The sequence below is a fragment of the Nyctereutes procyonoides genome, unplaced genomic scaffold (genome assembly GCF_905146905.1).
Source record: "Nyctereutes procyonoides isolate TBG_1078 unplaced genomic scaffold, NYPRO_anot_genome, whole genome shotgun sequence".
NCBI classification, from domain to species: Eukaryota; Metazoa; Chordata; class Mammalia; order Carnivora; family Canidae; genus Nyctereutes; species Nyctereutes procyonoides.
The window spans coordinates 8,515,697-8,541,945 of record NW_026575142.1 but is presented as its reverse complement, the minus strand read 5'-3'; the positions used below and the strand labels follow the sequence as shown (position 1 = coordinate 8,541,945).

The window sequence follows — 26,249 nt, the reverse complement described above, 5'->3', positions numbered from 1 at the left end:
GATAAGAATTTTTTAAATCTGAAGCTAAACAATAATCTAAGACACTTAAATGATGATGATATCATAGATATTAATGCAAGTGTTGGATAATGTGTTTGAGAAATATAAGACATGGTCTCAACTATTAAGTTGGTCTCATTTTGGGCAGTAGACTTCTAAACAATGTGGTGAGTGTTACCATGGATGAATGTAAAGAGTTCTAGAAGCAGGAAGGAACAAGTTGACTAACATGCCTTAAAAATCTAAAAAGCCTTCTAACAGTAAATATTCCTGAGTCTTGAAGAATAAGCAGTAATCCATCGGGTAGAAAATGAAGAAAGAAGTATTCTAAGTCACAGATTCATGAAACAGCACGATGCATTCAAGAAAGTAAAAAAAACGTTTCTGCATGGGAAAGTTGCAGGATATAAGATTATGTAGGGTTGAATTATGAAGGGTCTCCTACATTATTTCAAGGAGACTGAACTTCATCTGAGAAAACAGGAAATCACCGAGTGTGATTTTTTTTATTAGATAAGTACTTTACAAAAATTATTCTTATGTACAACAGACTAGAGAGGATCAAGGCCAGAGGTAAATAAAAGAGATTTTAAATAGAAAATGTTCAGAATTCAGAGACAGCAGAACTTAGACATTTGATCAGGCTATACAAGATTAGGAAGAGTACAGATTTTAGGATAAATCCCAAATTTGGTAGCTGATGGTAACTTCAACCTAGACAGAAAATTAAGAGAGCAAGTATCTGGACATATCAGGTTTGAGGAATGTGTGGAACATCCACCTAGAGATACTAAGTAGGCCAAGTATAATTATGGGTCCAAAGCACAGGACAGGGGTCTGGGTCAGAACCATATATACTTAATCACAATCAAATAAAAGAAAGTCATTCAAGTAGTGAGACTGTGCAGGGAGAATACACAGAGTAAGAGGATCTGGCCTCAAAACCAACCCTGAAAGCAGTACAATTAGCTAGAAGACAAGAAACCAGTGAAGAAAACTGAGAAGAAAGAGATTGCCAGGATCATGAGGGTGTTTCCAAAAGACAAGGTCATCAGAAAGTCTCAAGAGAGTTTCAAGAAGCTATGTCCAAACGCTATTTAGCGTAATCAAGCAATGTGAAGACCAAAAATACTACCTGGATTTTAAACAAGATCAAGCATTATTCCATAGTAATTACAAAGTCACTGGTGACATCAGTAAGAGCAAGTTCAGTGAAATGGTGAGGGCAGAAGTCAGACTGAGGACGGCTGAAAAGTAAGTGGGAGGCAGTGAGAAATAACAGTACGACTGTACCTTCATATGACCTTCATATGACCTGGCTGTTAGAGATATTCTATGGCTAGAAGGTAAAGAAAGGGTTGACAAAGAAAGTATATGCATGTGTGTTTTGTTTTTTTAATAAGAGAAATTTAAGCATTTAAATGAGAAGCAAAAATCAGAGTAGAGAATGAGAGAACACAGGGAAGACACAAGGATGCGTGGCTTATTAAGAACAGGGGTATAGCATCCTTTGTGATTAGAATAAAATAACAAAATGGGTGAGTTTGCTTGTGAGCCTAGAAGGAATTTCTGCCTAATGAGTATCTTCTCTGTGATGCAGAGATTGTTTCTATGAGGTTTTGCTGAGGACCCTAAAATTTCTTAAGTGTGCAAAAATTTCCTACAACCATGCTACACTGTTTTACTTTCATATATTAATTTAATCCTTTACTGTGTAATGCTTTCCAGTTGCTATTTCAAATTGAATTTTCAAAGAATCCTTTAAATTCCCAGCTCTCCATGAAATAAAACTAAATAGCCTCTTACCCAGAGTCTGTTGTCTAATCCTTTCAAGCAAATAGGAGTACAATGGGAGTGTGACAATCTGTGAGTTGGAAGTTTAGATGAAGAAACTGATCAATGCAGATAGCACATTTAATAGCAACTCTAAACCAAATGAAAATGGAAGAGCAAAATTCTCCCAAAAAGTGTTTTCTTTTTTTCTTTTTTTTTTTAAATTCTTATTTATTTATGATAGTCACAGAGAGAGAAAGAGAGGCAGAGACATAGGCAGAGGAAGAAGCAGGCTCCATGCACCGGGAGCCTGACGTGGGATTCGATCCCGGGTCTCCAGGATCGCGCCCTGGGCCAAAGGCAGGCGCCAAACCGCTGCGCCACCCAGGGATCCCAAACAATGTTTTTTTTTTTAATTTTTATTTATTTATGATAGTCACAGAGAGAGAGAGAGGCAGAGACACAGGCAGAGGGAGAAGCAGGCTCCATGCACCGGAAGCCCGATGTGGGATTCGATCCCGGGTCTCCAGGATCGCGCCCTGGGCCAAAGGCAGGCGCCAAACCGCTGCGCCACCCAGGGATCCCCAAAAAGTGTTTTCTTAAAAGATGAAAGAGTCATATGCTATACTGGAGATATGGAATGTGAAGTACTTAGGGAGTAAACTGAAATTTTACCACGGAATAAAAATGGTAAAAGTTCCATTAATTGTACAAATTATCATTATTTGTTAGTACAATTACATACAATAATAATTACATCCACTAAAACCTACTACATACCTACTATATAACAGATTAGAACTTGTATTTTGTATAGAAAACATCACTTCCTATTTTAATATTATGTTATTTTAACAAAAATCAACATTAACAGTCAAACTTTGCCTTTGTTTCCTAAGCTGCATATCTTCCATCACTCCTTGTATGTGGTCCACATTTTCTTTATTTTCAATGGTTACATCCTTTCCGTAGGCCCAGGATGCCTGATTGGAGATCTGATCCAGAAGTCCTTGACCTTTTTCACGTAAACCTTGTAATCCTACATCTAAAACAAAAGTTCCTAGATTTAATCTCTTAAACAAAGAAGGTGCTTCCCCACCCTCAAGTAAATCCTCTCAGCAGATATTGTACTTGTCTTCCAAGAATGACAGCTTTGTACCTTAAACTACCTTGGGATGCGGTTCTCTGAACACTTTAAGCAATAAACATCTTTATAAATGTAGTTCAAATTGGAGCTTCCTCTCATGCCAAATTCGGCCTAAAGAGAATTTCCACTGAGGACAATTATTTTTGAAAACTGAAAAAAGAAGAAAGTATGGGAATTTCTATTTGATTAGTAAGATTTTTCAACTTGTTTCGTCTGTGCTTTTATGTAGCCCAATTTTTAGGAAAACACGGCAAACATTTTGTTCAAAATAATGTATGAGTTACAAGACTTCAAAGTATTCGAGCAATTTATTATCACTGTGAAAAAGGATGCTGAGTATTTTGAGTTCAGGCATCTTCCAGCTTACACCTAATGAGAAGTAATATTTAGGATAGATTTACAATACTCCAAACCAGACAAGCAAACATGAATTTTTTTTCTTTTTTAAACAAGTATGGCTCCAGAAAACTTCTGACACTATGAAATAAATTGCATTTGGCAAATTAAATACAAAATATGTACTATTCCTATCGTGTTGAAATAACAAAGCTGCAAACAAGTAAAATGCCCATATAAACATGATTTTTCAAACCCATTCTCTCAAATCCTTTTCAATAACTAACTAATTGGCTTCGATCATGTGTCACCATTTTCTACTGAATCTGTCTTAGGTTTCTGCTTCATCACCTCCATTCCCTTCTGCCCTTTTATCCCACCCAGAACACCCTCACTTCCCATTTGTACATCCACTATCTCCTCTCCAGTCATGACCTAGGGAAATTCCCTGTATTTCCTTCCTACTGTAATTAAATGTAAAAAGCCTTGGTGTCAAGTAAAATGGGATCATCCTCTCCTTGGGAGAGTAGGTAACCTTGGCAATACTCCCAGTTTGGAGAAACAAATGCACAGAACCAAACCGACTATTCACAAGGTTAGAATATAGCAACAACAAAAATCATTGCATAAAACACAGTTTGGGGCATACAGGGTTTACCACAGAACACTCCACAGCTAATTACAGCTTATGCATGCACTACAAATAACTGTTCATACTATATGCAAGACATAGCACCTGTAGATATAGCTGGGTAAAAAGGAAGGCTAAAGGCCCAATGAAGGAAGGGTGACTGACCATCAATGAAAAATAAAAATTTTAGCATGTACTACACCCTTCAAGGGAATAAAACCTATTTTACACTAATTTTTTCTGTGTTTCCTATAAATAATTATAATTAGTTCAGTATACGTTGACTTGTCTAACCACAGTAATGATATTTCTAAAAAAAGAACCCTTATGTTTCAGCATTTTTAAAATCTGCTTACCAACACTTTTCAGCTTCTCTTCAAGCAGTTTTAAAGTCTGCTGAATCGATGCTCCATCAGCTGGTGCTACATCTACGCACAACATCCCTAATAAGCCATCCAACTGCTGAGACAACTAAAGCAGAGGGACACCAAAGAGATAACCCTGATGTAATCAGCATCTAAAGTGTTTAATGATTAATGAGGTTTATATCTAATGAGGTTATCACAATTACACTTGAAAAAAGACTATGCTGTTAAAAGACAAGGACGAATAATTAGAATACATGTTATCTGAAAAGACAGAAAACAGATGCATGCACCAGGAAGACAAAGATTTATATCCAGGTCAGCAGAATGTAAAAAAGTACTGAAACTTCCATTTCAATCTATGTTATAAAGCATAAACAGAGAAACAGTCCAGATGAAATATATCTACTAGGTTGGAAGACTATTTCGACAAAAAAGGCTTAGCATGCAAAATGACTTAAAAATGAAATTTTTTTAAAAAATCAAAGATTTTTATCATCTCCCCACGAGAAAATTATTTTATTCCAGAAAAATAATTAGGAGACATGCAAACCTGCAAAAATTATGTGCAGATGAGTGTTCAGATCATTTGAAGAACAGAAAAGCAATGAGAGTAGACACTTACATCTTGGGCAACACCGTGAAATTCAAGAGCAGCTTGCAAGAGATTTTGTCTAAATTCCAGCTGACTGGCCTGTCGATAGCAGACATCACTAAGTTGTTGCTGCAATGACTTCAGTTCCACAAGGTCTTCCTCATCCCCAGCATTTAGGAGTGCTGCAATTTGCTGATTAAGTTCCACATATACTGCAAACCATTCCTATAACAGACATGTTGTAAATTAAGGATCAAATCAGCTCCCGAAGAACTACATTATATTTTATCATTTCTCCAGATAGACTCAGTAACATATATGATAATCTTAGGTAAAGTTATTAAAGTGAGGATAAGAAGTCCCAACCCCCGGAACTCACTCCTGTCAAGGTCATTATCTATCCTATATCCTCATTCCGGTCATCTAAATATTTCCTTTCCTTTCTCATTCTACCTGAAACCTTTCCACCCTCAGAGAAAACTATTACCAGACCATTTCTTCTCCCTTACTCTCAAAACCCACATCCCATTTAGAGTGTATGCTGTCAGACAACATCCTTCCAACCTTTCCCATTACATACCCACATCCAGAGTTTGGCAAAGGTCATGGTCCCCCTCTCTGGGCCAGCCTTCCCACAGACTCCCACCGTAACGCATCCACCTGGCACTCTTAACTCTGTCCCTATTCCCTCCTTACTTCCAACCATCCTGCCCCCACACCACCTCAACTATCTATTCCAACAGATACACATTCTTGTCATAATCATATACTACTATACAGTTCCCCAATCTTAACTTCAAGAATGTCGTTCTCTAACCACCAGCTACTGACTCTCCCATTCACACCATTTAGGACACTCAATCCTACAACCCATGAGACTGCCCGATCCAGTGACCTTGCTTGTTTTAAGGTCCAGCACTAAAGACTCCCATGTCCTCACTTCTGCCTTGGTCAAGCTATAACCACTTCCCAGAGTATAATCCATGCTCATGCCCCGCTCTCTTCTTTCCATCCAATCCACCTGTCAAGACCTCAGACCTGGTTTCTCTACCTACTGTATAGCTACACCAGGTAGCAACATGGCTAGATAATAGCAACTATGCAAACAGCTGTCTTTTTAAAGTTATAGTATATATAAATATATATACTCTATATATCTATATAAAAATATATAAAGTATATATAAGTAACCTCAAATAGGCCTTTAGCAATCCTACATTTCTCTAGTCAGTTTATTTTCCCATTCTCCTGATTATTAGATTTCTTCACTCCTTAAATCTCCAACTTTCTTTCTCTCTCTCTTTTCATTCTCAGCCAAAAATCTAACTTCTTAATTCACTAGGAAGCAAACAGAAGAGAACTCTCTCATCTTCTCACCGACACATCTATGACCCTCCCTCTTTCTGCAGCCCTGTGCTTTGCCCTCCCTATTAAAATAGTGGATGAACTGTCCCTGCTTCTAAGGCGGTCACTTCACTTGCACTCTCTGTCCTCTGTTCCTACATGAGGCTTTGCTCTTGCACTTATCTTTTCTCTCCCATCAATTCATTCTTTTCAACTGGATTATTTCTACCAGTATACAAATAAGTTGCAGTATCCTACATTAAAAAACAAGAATACACTTAAGATGTGTACTTCATATATATACATACATACATGTATATATATATACATGTTGCTGTATATAAATTAAACTTCAATTAAAAAAAGAAACTCAAGACCAAGACCATCTAATACTCGCTCTATCTTCTCATTTCCCAACCCCTCTTAAATCCATTCTAATCAGGATTTTTGTCCTTCCTGCTCTTACCAAATTCTCATTCTTTATCTTACTTGGGGCTCTCAGCTGAGTTTCACAAAGGTGACCACTTTCTCTTAAGAATCCCTTTTTCTCTTCTTTTCTCAGACACAACAGCTCCTCTGCTAGCCCTTCTGCTTCTTGCCCTCTAAATTTAGAGATGACCTGGGGTTCAGTTTTCCAAAAGTTATTTTCTTCTAAATCAATATTCTTTGGGTTTGGGTGAGTTCATCTAGTCCCATACCTTTACATAACATTTATATGCTGATAATTCCCACATTAATATCCTCACCTTGTCCCCTCTCCTGAACCCGACAGTGATACCCAACCTGCATTTGGATATTAGACATCTAAAATTTAACCTGCCCTCCAGAGCTACTAATTCTGTAGCCTCCCAACCTGCTTCTCTCCCAGTCTTCCCAATCTTAAGAATAGCTAAGGCCAAACACCTGATTCCTCCAAGAGCAAGTCTTGCTGGCTCAACCTCAGGATCCTGACAACTTCTCATTACAACTGCTGCCTCCATTCTATTAGTCTCCTGTCTTCCTATTTCATTGTTTGGCCCTACTCCTTATTCTCCATATAGTAGCCAGTGATCTTTTAAAAACATAAATCAGTTCTCTGCCCAAAAACCCCTCCAATGATTTCACATAACATTTAAATAAATGTCAAGTTCCCTGTTGTGGGCTTAACAGACATTTTGGCCTGACTCCCTCAGAAACACAGTTTTGTGTGACTCCTTGCCTTGCTCACTGCACTACAACACAGGCAACATACCTGCTAGTCCTTTACCATGGCGACTAAATTTCTGCCTACAGCGGTTTTACTTCTGTGTCCTCAATCTGAACTGCCTTTTGCTTGAATTCCTCCTTCCTATCATTTCAAGGTTTCTGACTGATGTGATCTCCTCAGAGATGCCTTTCCTAAAAGCCTTGGCTCACCTGCTCCCCATTCCCTTTTTCCCCAATATGAAGTTCCATTTTATAAGCTAGTGCTACATACCTAAGAGTCTAGAACATCATGTGAATTTAGCATGTGCTCAATTAATATGCACTGAATGAACATATAAAACACTGTATATTAGACACTGTAGATTAGCTGACATTAAATTAAGCAGGTAACAGGTACTGCTCTAAAGGTGGTCTACTCTTGTGCCCTGTACCTAAAACTTGGGTTTCTCTAATTTGTCATACTGTTTTATTGCTTGAACTACTATGAAATCTTTGAATATTATTATATAGATAATGTAGTCAGATGTAGCAAAAAGAATAATGGGTTTGAAAGATGGACTCAAGGTCGGTCTTTGCTCCTTACAAAGGGTATGATCTTCATTAAGTCACTTATCTCTCAGAACCAGTTTCTTTCTTTATAGCAATGATTTTTCAACTGGGGGTTATTTTGCTTCATAGAGAACATTTTGCAATATCCAAAGACATTTTTGGCTGTCACAACTGAGAGGGTGCAATGCTAATGCATTTAGTGGGGAGAGGTCAGTGATGCAGCTAAATTACCCTATAATGCAAAGGACAGCCCCTACAACAAAGATCTATCTGGCCCAAAGTGTCAACAGAACCAAGGTTGAAAACCCTGTTCTATACAACAGTGATAATATTAGCTGTCTTACCTTATTGTTTATTATATAAATTTAATCACATAACACTGTGTGTAAAATACTTTTGAAACCACATAGTGATCATAAAAATTAATGGAGGTAGATTTAAAGCAGAAAATACTACTTGAGAAAAATATCATAGTAGTATTCTAAAACATAAAGGCATCCGGGCACTTGGGTGGCTCAGTTGATTAAGCATCTGCCTTCAGCTCAGATCATTTGCATGGGGCTCCTTGCTCAGCAGGAAGCCTTGCTTCTCCCTCTCCCTGCCACCCCCCCTGCCACTTAAGCTCTAATAAATAAAATCTTTAAAGATAAAAAATAAATAAAATAGAAAGGGATCCCCCAGTCTTTTCTATAGTACTTGTAAATTTAGCTAATGCTCTAAACAAATAGATCCAATTCTTTGAAGAAGTAACAGTAATGATTCAGAAAAAAAGAGTAAACTAAAGATTAACATCCTGGAATCCTGGGTTAGTATGTCTTAAGAGTGAGAACTATCTATGTCATATTACCAGGGGTGCTTACTAAAAATACATAAGCTTCACCCCTGACCTATTAAATCACTCTGTGGGCATATGGCTCTGCCAACAGTCAGTTTAACAATCACTGCAGGTGACTCCTCCTTAAGACCACTAAGGTTTAAGGACAATCATCCTGGAGTTGATTTTTTTCCTAGTCTGAACTTGTAAAATAAAGGCCAGTGTAACCAGAACAAGGATGCAAACAATTTAAGAACTAATATTTTTCTTGAAATTAGCACCTGAAATTAAAGAAGCTCACATTAGGAACTGACATCATCCTAAAGAAATAATCAGTTTCACTGGGATCTAAGGGAAAAAAAATCTGGGGTGCACAGACTCTTTTTCCTCTCTCTCTCCCTCTCTCTCTTTTCAAGTTAATCACATGTTTCTTCCCAGGAAATAAGAGAATATAAAATTTATAGAACCTTAGGCGGACAGGCTGCATTCAGTTCAGTTTGGGCATCCTCTGGCCTACCTTTTATGGACATTTAACTGCACAGAAAAAAAAATCAATTCCAAGATATGTAATTCAGATTTAGATGGTTGGTAAGAAATGAGCTTGAATGCTTATATATTAGGACAGAGGTAGTCATCAGGATTGACACTGGAATCATGGGGGAGTTGGTGGTAATGCACAGCTGGTGAAATAATGGCTATTTATGCTTACACCAAGAAATAGGAATCCCAGTCTAGGAGGAAAGAAACACTGCCAGCTCACTTAAGGCTAATATGTTCGGGAGAGATGAGTGTTTGCTCTTCATGTGTATCTGTTTTGCTGCTTACTATTAGGCACGACACAATAGTGTTCTCTTTGAAGACCAAAAGTCAGCATTGTGAGATGGGAGATACAAACAGAATGCTACAGCTTCAGAAATTTATACTTCTGCACATTCCTATGAGGTGCTTTTCCTAACAACCACCTACCTCAAACAAAAAGATAAAATATGGTTATCAAACTAAAACAATTTAAAATGTATTTTAAATTACGATAATCATTTTCTTATACCTTAATATTTTTTGTTGTGCTTAACCTCATATTAAAAAAATAAACTTCCTATTGACATTTCTTGAAAAAGAACTACATATTAGTAAGATTTTCATTTTCTGTATATTAATACTAAATAAATTCTAATACATTTAGATTTTTAGCTTTATAAATTATGCTTTTATGAAGAATCTAAAATACAATATTTGACAGTGATTTAATAAAAATGGTATGTTAATTTCTACCCTTATTAAGCAATCAATATGCTAGAAATTTGTCCTAATTTCATTAAGACCTGAAGAATTCCAATATATGCTTTAAAGTGTTGGCTCTTATTTACAAAGAGAAAAAGAAAGCTTTTAATAAAATATTAGAACATCATAAGCTAATATACTTATCCTGCATCAAACCACCTATTCTCAAGGTGACAGCGCAGTGCCACCTATTGGTTAAAACAATGCAATTCTCATTTGTAAACCTAGAATGAAAAATTTCAAACTATTCAAAAGTGGAAAGAACAGCATAATGAACTCCATGTGCCATCCATCTTCAATAACTATCAACTCGTGGCCAATCCTGTTTCTTCTATACTATCACCCAATTTGTGCCACCTCCCAATTTTGACACTGAATATCATACATCACTAGAGAAATGAGATTCATAGTAAGTCATCAATGTTTCTTTTCTTTGAGCACCATTCTTTGAACGTAAACATCAATAGATGTGTGTGTGTCCTTAAGTATTAAGAGTACAGGAATGAAAAAAATGGAACTATCTTAAGCATATCCATGAAAATTTAGTAGCTTTCTCTGAGAGTGAGCTAGTAAGCAAGTAAGACAGAGAGAGAGACAGAAAGGGGGAGAGAAAGAGAAATAGAGAGGAAAAAGAATTTCATGACTATAAAGAGAGAGATGTTTCAACCTAGCCCAACTACCCATTGATCGAAAAGTGTTCTCCCCAGTTTGTTCATGTATAAAAATAAGGTGATGGTTTTAGAAGAAATCTAGAAGATCCTTTCCAATTCAAAAAGTTCTGACATTTTATATTGATTTCACAATAGAATTACTTCTATTTACATTTAAACAGCGGAGCTATCCATAAGCTATTTGTTTCTTTAAACTGATTTTCAAACTTTGTAAATAAAAATACAAAACAAAACCTAAACATAATCTCTATATATACCATTTGTAACTTCTTCCATACTATATCCAATATAAAATGTGCTTTTCAATTTCTTTTATGAACTTCTTTATAACAGGTATACAATCCAACTTCTAAGTATAATTATTCCTCTTGACATCTTTAAAAATAATAAAATATAAATAAATCCCACCTTTGGGACCCTCATGTGTCATATACCTTTACCGAACGGACTTCGGGGGGTACTTTCATAACTAATTCCTCTAGATGAAGTCTAGAATATTCCACAGCAAATACTGTTTTTAAGAACCAAAAAGGGGGACAAATTATAGGATATAGTTATACTATAGTGACATGCTCCAGGAATAATCCACAGGGTTTAAATAAGCCAAAGTCAATATAAAAAATATCAATAGAATTAAGTTATTTAAGAAGTACCAAGAGGGGTGCCTGGGTGGCTCAGCCAAGCTTTGACTCTTGATTTCAGCTCAGGTCACAATCTCAGGGTGGCGAGATGGAGCCCTGCTTGCAGCCCCACGCTAGGCATGGAGCCTGCTTAAGATTCTTTCTCCCTCTACCTTCCTCCTCCCCTCTCCCTCCCCAGCAATCAATCAATTTCTTACAAGTACTAATCAGACAAGACAATATATACACTATCTTATATAATTCCAAATCTAAATCTTGTGATACCTCTTCTGTATTATATCAGCTAGATTACAGTGCATATATTTATCTGCCAATATTGCAGATTATTAAAGCTAATTTGGGAATATTATAAAGAAAACAATATAAGGAACTAAACAGAATGATAAATATTAAATAGGAAAATAGTAATGTTAGATATTGTTAAATATATCTTTAGTAAAAAAACAAATGATACTTGGTCAACAATTCAAATTTATTCCTGAGAAAAGTATATTCAACATTTATTTTTAATGTCATTTAGTTAAAATATACATTTGTTAATACTATCCAACTTTTAATTACCACTTCAACTAGGGAAGTTGAAAAGGAAAGAAAAAAATTAGATGTTCAGATAATCCATTAATCTCATCTGGGCAGAGTTTAAAGTTACAATTAATCAATTTTTTTTAAGTTCTCTATTATTGTGCATTTAGATCCTAGTGATCAGGATGCATGTTATAGTCATCCCTGAATACATGATCTTTTTTCCCAATTAACACATTAATCCAATCAGTGTCTTCTGATCACTTGGATTTGGTTTTCTTGGAGGGGAAGACTGGCTTCTTTTATTACTTATTTAGAGGAAACGTGTTCTATTCTTCATATTATATGCAAGGTTGAATGCTGTGTATGTGCATGTAAACTCATCAATTTTTGACATAATTTAAAGAGGTAGAAATTAATGAATTTCAAGTTTATTTTTCCACTTTTCTAGTCAACTTATTTAAATTACTACAAGAAATAATATGACTTGGGGGAGAAAAGGGGTGAACTAATTGATCCACAAAGTGGATGATCACTTTCTAAATAATGAAGGTAAGAGCTTAACATATATCAATTTTCTCCATACACAAGTTAAACTCTCTTGAACAATTATTATCTGCCTATACTAATTCTATTCTAATTTTAGAACTGTGATTTAACATCCCCTTCAGTTACAAACAGAAGCCCTTAAATGCACAAAGGATGGAAAGTTTTCCTGCACCCTCTGCACTCACACTCCACCAGTTGTGATTAATGCAACAAATGTGGAATTACTTACTCTCAGGCATAAATTGTACCATACATTCCCTAAAAAAGCAGGGACGTCCCAGGTCTTCCTCTGAGGATTTAAGGATCATAATTTCTGTCTTAGAACAACAGACAATGGTTCTGTCTTTGTACTATCACTCTTTATTCTGTCATTGTAATTTGTAAAATTTCACATGAATTTTGTTTCTATAAAAATATATAATTAAACTGTATTGGAACCAAAAGCAAAACAAAACATACAAACTAAGTGGTCAAATATACTTTATGGCCTCTAAATATTAAATGTACTATCTTTGTATCTCTATAAAAAAGTTTATAGCAACTGGACCCTTAGAACCACACACGCTACTAATTATGCACAGTAGTAACAGCACTGAAACTTGCAGAGGAAAAGCACTCACACTGTGCTGGCTCTCAATTTCTTCGTGTTTCTGCTGTAGGGCCTGGGAGGCCCGGATGGAGTCTCCAATCCCCCACTGGGCTCGAAGTTGTTCTGATCCAGGCCCCTCAAGCCAGTTCACAACCTATAAATGAAAGTTGAGACAAAATCTTAAAATAATCAAAAGCTTTTCAAACATTCCATTTTTTGCCTCCCAAAGCTCTTCAGCTATTTTTAAATTCTTTAAATTCCATTGTAAAGGCAGTAAACGATTCTTTTAGAACTATGTGCCTATAATCTGACTTTTCTGAAACCAAAATTTGAAAGAAGGTACACTGTAGCACCTTAGGCTTTCAGCTCTCTGATCATCTGCCAGGCTAAAAGAAATATGGAATGTTCCCATAAAAGAGGATTAAAAATTAACTTATGATGATAAGAAAATAAGAGAACTATAGGATTTTGAGTTGGAATGGACATTAGAAATGACATTGGTCAAATTTCCTATCTAACACTTAAGGAAATTGAATTTCAGAGATTAACTGACTTGCCCAAGGTAATATAATCCATTATTAAAAACCCAGAACTAAAAGCCATATATCCAGACTCATAGACAAATGTTCTTCTCAAAGTACTGATAAAACTAAATGAATTAAGTAAATTAATAATATGAAGTTAAAATGTTATTTTTTGTCACTCTGAAAATGACAAACTGCAGAATTATACTACTGCATTACCCTTCTATGGATCTTAGGATGAACTAAACATGCAGACCCACAGACCATCCGAAGTCCCACTGGCACCACTCAGTAGGATATAAAGTAAGGAACTACAGTTTGCCAGAGCAGCATCAGGCATTTTTCTTCTGCTAAGTCCCTAAAGCAGTCTAACAGTTCAGGTGTGGCAATGAATCTATATGGGATAGATTTGAGGGACACTCTGGCATCAAAACCCCACAGCCCACACTGCTCGTGCACACTATAAACGTTCTCAATTCAAGGATGCTCAAAGTTGTGCCTTCCATCAAATATTAATAGTTCTCCCACTCTTGATCCAGAGTAATTTTTACTATAAAAGCAATAGTTAACATTCCAAGTTTTAGAGGTTACAGAACTAGACAGTTACGCAAAGATCAAAGTCTCGTGCAGGAAGAGTTCTGTTAAACTCTTTACCCACAAACATACACATACACATGTACACGCACACACACACACACACGCTCTTACTACATGGACACAGTGAAGTAATTTTTTTTTAAAGATTTTATTTATTTATTCATGAGAGACACAGAGAGAGAGAGAGAGAGTCAGAGAGACAGTAAGAGAGAGAGGCAGAGACACAGGCAGAGGGAGAAGCAGGCTCCATGCAGGGAGCCCGACGTGGGACTCGATCCCGAGTCTCCAGGATCACATCCCGGGCTGAAGGTGGCACTTAACTGCGGAGCCACCCAGGCTGCCCCACAGTGAAGTAATTTTAACAGAAAAAATACTATCAAGTTTTACCTGTTACTAAATTAAAATAAGAAATTCAATAGCAGATGCACGGTTATGCCCTAAATGTAAACTTAGGGTAGTTCCTAAGAAGTGAATGAGGGTGTCTCCATAGCATAATATTACAGACCCAGGGGATAGACAGGCTTATCTTAGAACTTTATAACAAAGTATTACAGATACACTGCATTCATCAATGTTTTACAGTTCTCAGAGTATAGGTCTTTTACCTCTTTGGTTAAGTTTATTCCTAGGTATTTTGTTTCTGGTGCAACTGTAAATGGAATTGTAGTCTTAATTTCACTTTATGCTTCTTCATTATTGTGTATAGGAATATGACAGATTTCTGTAGGCTGATTTTGTATCCTGCAACTTTACTGAATTCATTTAACAGTTCTAGTAGTTTTTCAGGGGAATCCTTAGGGTTTCCTACATATTAGAAATCTGCAAATAGTGAGAATTTTACTTCTTCCTTAACTCGGACGCCTTTCATTTCTTTTTCCTGACAAAGTACAACATTCATTTATGATAAAAATCCTCAACGAAGTAATGAGAAAGGCCACATATAAAAAAACCTACAACCAACATTATACTCAGTGGAAAAACTGAGAGATTTTCCCTTAAGGTCAGGAACCAGACAAGGATGTGACTCTGAATACTTTTATTCAACATAGTACTGGTAGTTTTAGCCAACATAGTTTTGGTGTTGTACTTTGTCAAATGCTTTCTCTGTATCTACTGAAATGATCATATAGTTTTTATCCTTTCTCTTATTGATGTGTCCACTCTTTATAGTTTGTCTCACATCTGCATTTTTACAGTAAGATCCCTGAGTTTCTTAAGGAAGTCCCTTACTGTTTTATTCAACATTTTTTCAAATGGAAATAAAAATGGGGCTCCTGGGTGGTTCAGTAGGTTAAGTGTCTGGCTTGGGCTCAGGTTGTGGTCTCAGGATCCTGGGAGCAAGCCCCATGTTGGGAATCCCTGCTCAGTAGGGAGCCTACTTCTGCCTCTCCCTGTGCCCCCCCCCACTCGTGCTCACGCCCTCTAATAAAATCTTTGAAAAAAAATGAAAAAATGGAAATAAAAAGTGTAAATTTTAAAGAAGCTTATGTAAATATTTGAAACCATTTTCAATTTCTTTTTTTTTTTAATTTTTATTTATTTATGATAGTCACAGAGAGAGAGAGAGAGAGGCAGAGACACAGGCAGAGGGAGAAGCAGGCTCCATGCACCGGGAGCCCAACGTGGGATTCGATCCCGGATCTCCAGGATCACGCCCTGGGCCAAAGGCAGGCGCCAAACCGCTGTGCCACCCAGGGATCCCCCATTTTCAATTTCTTTTTTGTTTTGTTTGTTTTAAGATTTTATTTATTCATTAGAGACAGAGAGAGAGAAAGAGGCAGAGACACAGGCAGAGGGAGAAGCAGACTCCATGCAGGGAGCCTGATGTGGGACTCGATCCCAGGACTCCAGGATACTTAACCAACTGTTCCAACCAGGCACCCTAGCTTTTAAGTATTTTAAACAAGATAATTATTACTTCACTAGAAATACTTAATTCTAAAACTAACAGTGGAATGAAAGCACCTCAAAAGTGTTTAAGTAATTAATCATGTGTTATATGTTACTTTTTAAAACCTAAAATATTATTTAAACATTTAAGCTTTGATTTTAGAATATTCTACAAACAAAATAAGCAGGTTAATATAAATCATGATACCTGGGGAAAAACTCATTAGCATTGAACTTTCAAAGATTCATAAATTTAAAAGTAAATTTTCAATAAAACGAAGACATACTCTTGGTGAAAAAAAATCAGTTTCATAGTCAAGTACACATATAGTTAATGCATGCTGAAAGTAACTTTCCTTAGTGTTGCAATATCAGTAATGCAGACACAGTAAATGTATGACTATTTCTAATAAAAATGATGCAAACTGAGGTTGATGCCCCAGTAAGCAAGTCTATTTAAATGCATTAATGATGGTAGTTTGCCAAACTAGACTATAAAACTTCATTTTAATCAGGACATCTTGCTCAATCTGAATGTTAACTTACTGCAAAAGCAGTTTCATGCCCAATCCATACCAATGTGACCCGCTCAAATGGTTACATTTATATGCAAAGTATAACCTTGGAGATGCACTCTTAAAATCTACCATGAAAATATTTGCAGAGGCCAAAAATGCATGATGTAACTATACAACATTCTTTGTATTAGAAATTAGCCAGGCTAATTTCTAAAGACTTATGAAAGTATATCTGGAAGAATGTGGGGTCAAACCAGGCAGAAGAACATGTTAAGCAAATGTCAAGCACTTGACCTGAAGAAAGAATTCCGGAAACAAGGAGCATACCCTTGAGCTGTATACTTATACAACTCAGAGTGTATCCTGTTTTGCATCTATATGATTCCTTTCTACAAAGGAAGAAAAGCACATGGATGATTCTAGAAATAACATTTGCAATGCTGGTCGTAATTACTGCCAGAGTAAATAATAACAACACAATTTTTCAGTCAAGTGGCATCCTCTCCTACCTAGAAGCACATGAAAATCTAATTTTTAAATGCAGCAGCAGCATAGAGAACCTCTACATACCACATGAACTCTAACGCCATTGATTTAAAACTGTGGGGAATAAATGATAATTTTAATGGTTATTACTTATAGTTTATTAGAGCTATTGATTTTTTTTTTTTTTTTTTTTTTTTTAAGATTTGTTTGAGGAAAAGAGAAAAATGCCAGCAGGGGGAGAGGAAGAGGGAGAATCTTCAAGCAGAATCCTTGCTGAGCACTAAGATCATAATCTGAGCCAAAATCAAGAGTCAGATGCTCAATGAACTGAGTCACCCAGGTACCCCTGATTTCTCTTTTATTATGGTTTCAGTGATAAGACAGTAAAAAAGAAACCTGGAAAAATTCAGTTTTTACTAATTTACTATAAGCCATGATAATCAACTTTATGATTATATTTACATAAACAAAAATTTTTTTCATTTGCCCCAAATTTGCAAGACTGAAGACAGTGCGGTTTATGCTCTGTGGATGCTAACATGATCAACACATTACTAAATAGCTAAATTTAAGTAATCATTCTAGTAAGGGAAATAGATCTATGCCTAAAATGAGACCTGTGGAAAAGAGAGAGCAAGAACCATTACAGGATGATTAATGTTCTAACACTCAAAGACAATGAATTATAATAAGGGTCATGTGTTCTTTTTATTAAATTTTTTTTCTAAAGATTTTATTTATTTGAAAGAAAGCATGCATGAGGGAGAACAAGAGTGAGCATGAGCAGCGGGAGGGGCAAAGAGACAGGGAGAAGCAGATTCCCCACTGAGCAGAGAGCCCCAGGACTCCAAGATCATGACCTGAGCTGAAGGAAGACACTTAACCTACTGAGTCACCCAAGCGTCCCCAGGCTATTTGTTTTTAACAATAATCTCAATACCTATCATCACTATCATAAATACCATCATTATCATCTCCCTTCTCTAGTTTCTTTATTCAAGTAAGCTGGTCCATCATTTAAAAAATGCATTTGCCAATACATTAACTCCTTTGCCACTCTTTTTTTATCATACTCACTGATCCCATGTACCAAGGCATAAATGCTGGATGAATCCCATCACCCACATTCTTTGTACCCTCACCTCAAACATCCAGCCATGAATTGATAAAGTCACACAAGCCAGAAAGTCTCCAGCATAAATCCAAGATCAACATTACCGAAAAATACAGCTACGTTTTCAATCCCCACCAAGAAAACTGAATCCTCTCTACTTTCATTTTAACTTCATCCTCTTCAATCACTACCACTCACCCCACCTTCAAACCTGGACCACTAAGCAGATGACCTTTTCTCTTACTTTACAGAAAAAAAGAATGTTTCACATAGGAACCCCTTCCTCTTCATGTCTGACTTACACACGGAAGCACCTTTGGATACATCCTACCCACTATTCCTATTATTCCATTCTCTCTATTCCATTCTCATCTCATATGTTAATCAACAATACCCTCTGGAATCCATTTACTTCTACATTGTCAGGAACTTGACAGTATTAACTATCCATCTTCTCCTGTATATTCAATCCCTCCTTCCAAATAGATACTTCCCACTGGGCTTTAAACCTCTTACAGTTTTCCCTGTTACTTTAAAAAGAAAAACAAACAAACAAAAAATTATACCTGACCCCGGTTGCCGGCTGAGTTGTGTTTCCCCCCACCCAAATCCATATGTTGAAGTGCTAACCCTCAGTACTTCAGAATGTAGTCCTATTTACCTGAAGATAGTCTTTAAAAAGGCAATTAAACTGAGGTTGAAAATTTAAAAAATAAATGGGAGATTGTTGGAGTAGGCCCTAATCTGCCTGGTGTCCTGAAAAGGAGAGGAAATTTGGACACAGACAGGTACAAAGGAAAATAATGTAAAGATACAGAAAAGAAGATAGGGGTATCAGTAAGCCAAGAATCTGTTTCAGATTCTTCCGTCACTGCCTTCAGAAGGAATCAAGCCTGCTAATACCTTGATCTTAGACTTTTAGCCTTTAGAACCACAGAAAAATCAGTTTCTATTGTTGAAGCCACCCAGGCTGTGGTACTTCATTATAGCAGCCTTGGCAAACTAATATGACCCTTTCCTATACTTCTAGGCACCATTATTTCTCATCTTTCCTTCAGATAGAGTCTCTACGAGTCTTACACTCAGTGCCTCCTTCACCACAATTCACTGTCATTCCAAACTCACTCCAATGTGCTTACAGCCCTGCAACTCCCTGCTCAAGGATCACCAAAGCCTCAATCTTGTACATTCTAATGGACATGTAACATTGTCCTCTTATTTGACCTTTCGACAGCATTCTACCAAACTCCGTCCTGAAATGCTTTCTTCCCCTGGCTTCTATGAACAGAACCCTTCATACTTTTCTCCATCTCTGGCCAATCCTTCACTATCGTCTTTTTAGGAGTAAGTATGTTCCTCTATCTTGCCATTTTCTCAAAGCTCTGTTAAAAAAGCCCTCTTTTCACCTATTCTCAGGACTTCCCTTGGTCAATTCTCACACACATCAATACTTTCAATTGCCATTCATACATGATGACAAACAACTATGTCACCAACCTAGACTTCGGTGATTTCTGGACCTATCTGGGACTACCCTTCCACATCTTCTCTTAGTGTCTCAACGTCACCTCAAATTCAACATGGCTAAGCGTGAATACGCAGAAGAATGAAACTGGACTACTTTCTTACCCGATACACAAAAATAAATTCAAAATGGATGCAAAACCTTAATGTAATACAGGAAACCATCAAAATCCTAGAGGATAACACAGGCAGAAACCTCTCTGACCTTGGAGGTAGACAGAAACTTCTTACTAGACACATCACCACAGGCAAGAGAAACAAGCGAAAATCAACTATTGGGACCTTATCAATATAAAAAACTTCTACACAACAAAGGAAACAATCAACAAAACTAAAAGGCAGCCTACAGAATGGGAGAAGATATTTGGAAACGACATATCTGATAAAGGATTAATAGCCACAATCTACAAAAAACTTATCACACTAAACAACCAAAAAACAAATAACCCAGTTAAGAAGTGGGCAAAAGACATAAATAGACACTTTTCAAAAAAAAAAAAGACATCCAGATAGCTAACAGACATAGGAAACAATGCTCAACATCTCTCATCATCAGGGAACTACAAATCAACACCACAATGAGATACCATCTCACACCTGTCAGGATGGCTAAAATTAACAGCACAAGAAACAACAGGTGTTGGTGAGGATGCAGACAAAGGGAGAACCCTCTTGCACTATTGCTGGGAATGCAAACTGGTGTAGCCACTCTGGAGAACAGTATGGAGGTTCTTCAAAATATTAAAAATAGAACTACCCTATGATCCAGCAATTGCCCTACTAGGTATTTACCCAAAGAATACCAACATAGTAATCTGAAGGGTTACAGGCACCCCAATGTTTACAGCAGCTATATCATCAAACTATGAAGAGAACCCAAATATCCACTGACAGATGAATGGATAAAGAAGATGTGGTACAGGGGATCCTGAGTGGCTCAGTTGGTTAAACATCTGCCTCTGGTTCAGGTCATGATCCCAGGGCCCTGGGACAGAGCCTAACGGAGGGCTCCTTGCTCTGTGGGGAGCCTGCTTCTTTCTCTTCCTCTGCTCCTCCCCCTGACTCGTGCTAAGTAAGTAAAATCTTTAAAAAAAAAAAAGTGATATATATATATATCAGCCATCAAACATTACTCAGGAATATTACTCAGCCATCAAAAAGAATGAAAGTGTGCCATCTGCAATAGCATGGATAGAGCCAGAGTGAAGATTGTAGATATATATATATATGATAACTAAGTGAAGTAAGTGGAGAAAGACAAATATCATATGATCTCACTCATAGGTGGAATTTAAGAATTTAAATTTAAGAATTTAAGAAACAAAACAGATAAACATATGGGAAGGGGGAAGTGAAAAAGAAGGTGAGAGGGAAACAAGCCATAAGAGCCTCTTAATGATAAAGAACAAACTGAGGGTTGATGGAAGGAGGTGGGTAGAGGATGGGCTCAATGGGTGATGGGTATTAAAGAGGACACTTGTGATGAGCACTGGATGTATATAAGTGATGAATCACTGAATTCTACTCCAGAAACCAATACTGCACTGTATATTCTGTATATTAACTACCTAAAATTAAGATTTAAAAAAAATTCAACATGTCTAAAACCAAACTCATGATTTTCCATACCCTTTTCCGCCCACACCTAAACCCAAACCCTGTCCAGTGTTCCCTTAACTATAAAACCGTAAGACCACCCCCCAAGCCTTGCAAGTTGGAAAAATGATTCATCTCTGACATCTTCTTCTTACCCTTATTCTCACCACTTTCCATCTTATGACTTGGCACAATTGCAATTTTACAACTATTTGTGTAAGTATGCAATTATGAACCATAAAAGGGGAATGCTATTTTAACTACTTTTACTTACCATTATATTCTACCTAGCACAAAGTCACACTATTGTAGACATTCATTTTTTGAATGAGTGAGCAAATAATAGATACTATTTATAGAAAATTCATTATATGCTAAGCACTAAATATTTTATAAACATCATCTTCTTTAATCTTTGTAGCAGCCCTCTTAAGCGGGTATTATTATTTTTCTTGTTATCCTCAGTTTACTAAGGAGGAAGCGAGGGCACTGAGAAGTTACACTTCCTTCCCAAGAGTTAACAACTTGAAAGTATTAGAAAAAGGTGGACTAGATCACATGAAATGGCTTATATACCACTATGCTATATTCTATATTTAAGGTTTTCAAAGATACTCTCAAGCTACTTGGCTGAAGCTTACCTGGGTTTTAATACTATCTATAACTTACAAATATATCACAGAGAGAAAGTTATCTACAATTAGCATATGCTTGGAAATCTTCATTTTATATGTGGCTATCATGAAAAATATTAAATCTTTTGCTTGGAATTCAAGATCTTCCATGATCCAACTCCTTCTTTCCTTTCAAGCCCTTTCACTCTAACACCCTGATATTCTGGTCAGAGGCCATCAAACTACTGCCTACAGGCCAATTCTGACTACCTACTATTTTTGCAAACAAAATTTTATTTTGGCACAGTCACACACATTTGTTTACATGATGTCTACACACTACAACAGGAGAGTTTAACTGCCATAACTGCAAGAACTATACAGTCCACAAAACCTAAACATTTACTATTTGGCCCTTTATAGGAAAAGTTTGCCAACAACGGGACCAGACATCCAGACAAGAGCCTAGTACAATGGAAATGAATATAACAGAAATCATGAATCAAGTACTGGGTTCTTTCAACAAACCTCTCAAAAGAGGTCTATTATTACCCTTGTTTCAGTTAATGAAAGAAGGAAGGAAGGGGAAAGAAAGAGAGAGATGTTTTAAAAAAAAAAAAAAAAAAAAAGGAATGTGACCATGATCACAGTAAGTAGAGGAACTGGGATTTACAACATACTTGCTGACCATGCTTTTTATGATTCAAAGGCCAGAAACTTTCCATGGTGGCTTACTGCTTCCTTTTTCCTCAACAGAGCTTGGGATTTCATGCTGCTATTGTTTATTCACCTTGTTTTTTCTCCTGCATAAAATGCTAATTCTTTAAAATCTAAAGGAGGTGCCTGGTGAAATCTTTACACAGTCTTGGAGAAAAAGCTCAGGTTTTACCTCCTCTGCTGAATCTTCCTAGATTACCAGTAGTCAGGAGTAGAGTAATGTGTCGTATAAATGCCCACAACATTTCAGTCATCTTCTTTAACATTTAAGACTTTATCCTCTTAGCTTACTGACAGCAAAACTTAATTTACCCTTATATTCTATAGAAAACCTCACACACTGTCTTCTACATAATAAACAATAATTATCTAATAATGAATGGATGAACCTGGATAAAAATGCTGGGATATTTCAATGCTGGATTTTTTAAGTATTTAATATTTATTTCTTAATAAATTAACAGATGAAAAAACAGAAGGTGTTCTAAAGTAACAGAAATGCCTTAGTATTGAGTTTTAGTACTTTTAGCCTGTTTTTTTAAGCCTGTTTTTATAAAAATTAATTTTAAAAGAAACTAAATATTCCTAAGTATTAAATACATTAAAAGTTTCTATCAGCATTAAAAAATAATGAAATTTAATATTAAAATTCCTTTTACTATACGTCATCATTTTGCAAGGAAACAAAAACTCTTCATAATGCCTAAATTAACAAAAAAAACCTAACAAGTTATTAGAAATTAAGAATAAATCAATTATCAATAATGTTATTTATTACAATACAGAGGCTACAGATGAGATTTTTCCAACTAAAGTTCATAATGAAAGAGATGAATACTGAATGTCATCACTGTAGAAATAATATAGTTTTAATGCAAATACTATTTGTAAAAATGTACATAAGATGGTTTTAGTCTGTTTTCGTAGGACTCAAGTTCTCTATACAGTATAAGGCTTATTATAAAATGAGTCACACAGTAGAAATTATTTTTTAAAAACACTAACATGTAGAATTTTTAAAAGTTACATGTATTCAAATCAGACACCTACCTGCATCACCTTCTGCTGAATCTCCTCTAACTGTGTACGCTTGCTACGTTGCCTACAAACTTCCTGGTAGCGAGTATACTGTTCTCTCAGTGAATCTAATAATTTCATAACCTGGGGCTGGGCCAGCAGTTCATCATCCATAGGAGACCATGAGACCCCTCCATCTGAGCCATTAAATCGACGCTGCTGTAATTCGGACAACAATTCATGCCCTTTATGAATGAAAGATAATTATAATTAATACCCATAAAGAAATACAATTCTTACTTCTCAGTCCCCTCAATTCTATTTCTTTATCTTTAGAACTTATCTGCCTATATGTCTGCCTGTCTACCAGGTCATAATTACTGAAATGCAATTTTTAAATTTATATAGAAATAAATAGGAAATAGTATATTTACAGTATATAATTGCCCAATATACTTATATGCTACACTCTTTAGTAAATACATGGCTTATATATTTTTCCTTTATCTATCTCTCATCACATTCTTGTTACGGGTGGATTCATTATTCAGGAAACTGTGCCAACCAATCCTCTTCCCCTGTAGAACACAATTACACTCTGGGGTTTCTGTTCAATATGGTACTAACTAGTATGTTCTACTTGATGTTACTTATCAGTACAAAGCAATATGCTGTAGGATTTCAGTATTAATCTATACCCTAAATCTTAGCACCTAAAACAAAAGTAGTGTAACAAATGTATGATTAAAGGGAGAAAGCTTTATTACTGGTACAAAATAAAATTTAAATAGTCTCTATTTAAGGAATCTCTACAACATTTTAACTGTGAATCATAGGGACCACACTAGGTGAAGAACATCATTCAATGTTATGCAATTATAGCAAACTCATGTAGATCCATTTATGCATGAGGAATTAAAATTGCAGAATGTGCAACATCTAAAACTGGAAGTAGATTAACAATCTTAAAAATGAATAAATTGCAAACTGTTTTCCCAGGATAATACTATTTCAATTATTACTTAAGGATCAAAAATATATGCAGATACTTAAATTCTCTTTATCTTTATTCAGGAAATTGTCCCAAATGTAAATGGCTTTCAATATTTAGAAACGGAATTTTTATCACAATTTGAAGATACTTCCAATTTCTAAAAAATGTCCAAAATCATTCTAAACCTATCCATTTTTACACTCTCATTTTATCCCAACTCTAAGAGTCAATATACCTAAAAAAAGAACTTAGTGGCATATAAAGTTAATTTCAAAATAAAAATTTAAAAAGCCTCTTAATTCAAGGGCTTCAGTAGCTTTTAAAATGTTAAATATAAACATGGAATTAAATTTTAAAGCTAGAGCAAGCCATATTTTTACTGACAGTCTACTGTACCTGCCCAACATGTAGGAATTCACAGATTATAATATTTCTTTATTCTCTAAGGAAGATCTGTATCATACTGAAAACACTGGGCACAACTGACTCTACAATGGTGATATTCAGAATTTCTTTCTCTACTCTTCATTACATGTTATAGTTAGGAGAACAACTGTTTTAAATTCTTTTAAGAAACCACTAGATATTCACATACATTTATACACACACACACACAAAGATCAGAAGTCATTTATTTTTTCTGCTTTGCAATTATTATTACCCTTAATGTTTTCCATTGGAAACATTTCCATTAGAAGCAGCACCACATTATGATTTCCAAGATCATACTTTGAAACCAAACTATCTTGCTTCAAGTTCCAACTCTAGCATTAATTACTAGCTGTGCAACCTGCATAAGTTACCTAGCTTTTTTTGCCTCAGTTTTCCCATCTTAAAATTAGGGTGAAAAAAAATTAATTAATTTAATTAAATTAAATTAGGATGATAATAGTAACCTGTTTTTAGTGGTACGGTGACTGAGTTTAATAGTTACTCCGTAATGAGCAAGTTTTTTCATATCTCTAAGCCTTGGCTTCCTTGGGTACAAAATAGAAAAAGTATACTAATTATTTCAGGAGGTCATTAAGGAGAATGGAATATGAAAATATAATCTCAGAACCTAAGGAATATTCAATAATCCTGCAGCAATCCAATGAAATAAAAACTTATCTCGATTTCACAGGTAAGGAAATACCAAGAAAGCAGTGTTAACTGCTTAAACCAAGAAGCAGTTTTAAAATTCCTGAGTTTCTATCATATGCTTAATGTTTAGTTCATGAACCAATCAGTATATTAGTTTATTGATTATGATTATCACCGATAAACACATTTTTCCATCTTACCTGTCTGAAGAACTGTTTCAGGATCAACTGATGGAAGAAAGTTTAAATCCACAGATCTGGCAAACATCAAAAGAATAATTTTTTAAAACTAGATTTCTATCTTTACAACCGAAGAAAATCCTTTATATACACATATCAAACAGGAGCATACCATATGGAAATCTGAAGCACACTATTCTATCAGGCTAATATCCTTAAGCATTAAGAAACCAATTAGAGATAATTAAATACTAATAGCAAAAAAAAAAAAAAGAAAATCTCTGTGATAAATCACAAAATATACCATTTGAAAAAAAGTTTATTATTATAGTATTATTTCAAATATATCAAAGGAATCCATTTTAGTATTTTCCTACTGCATATTTGTTCCAAAATGAAACGTG

At 35.7% G+C, this 26,249-nt stretch overlaps 1 protein-coding gene across 2 annotated transcripts in view; it reads right to left on the bottom strand.

Moving 5' to 3' along the window:
- SESTD1 (SEC14 and spectrin domain containing 1) overlaps positions 1-26,249 on the bottom strand; it is a 138,892-nt gene that overhangs the window by 20,995 nt on the left and 91,648 nt on the right. For both annotated transcript variants that reach the window (XM_055308072.1, XM_055308071.1), the window contains exons 8-13: positions 25,867-25,922; positions 23,623-23,834; positions 13,024-13,146; positions 4,878-5,072; positions 4,244-4,358; positions 2,659-2,818 (exon numbers count right to left, since the gene is read on the bottom strand). In XM_055308072.1, the coding sequence (XP_055164047.1) occupies positions 2,659-2,818; positions 4,244-4,358; positions 4,878-5,072; positions 13,024-13,146; positions 23,623-23,834; positions 25,867-25,922 (861 nt within the window). The remainder of the gene's footprint in view (positions 1-2,658; positions 2,819-4,243; positions 4,359-4,877; positions 5,073-13,023; positions 13,147-23,622; positions 23,835-25,866; positions 25,923-26,249) is intronic.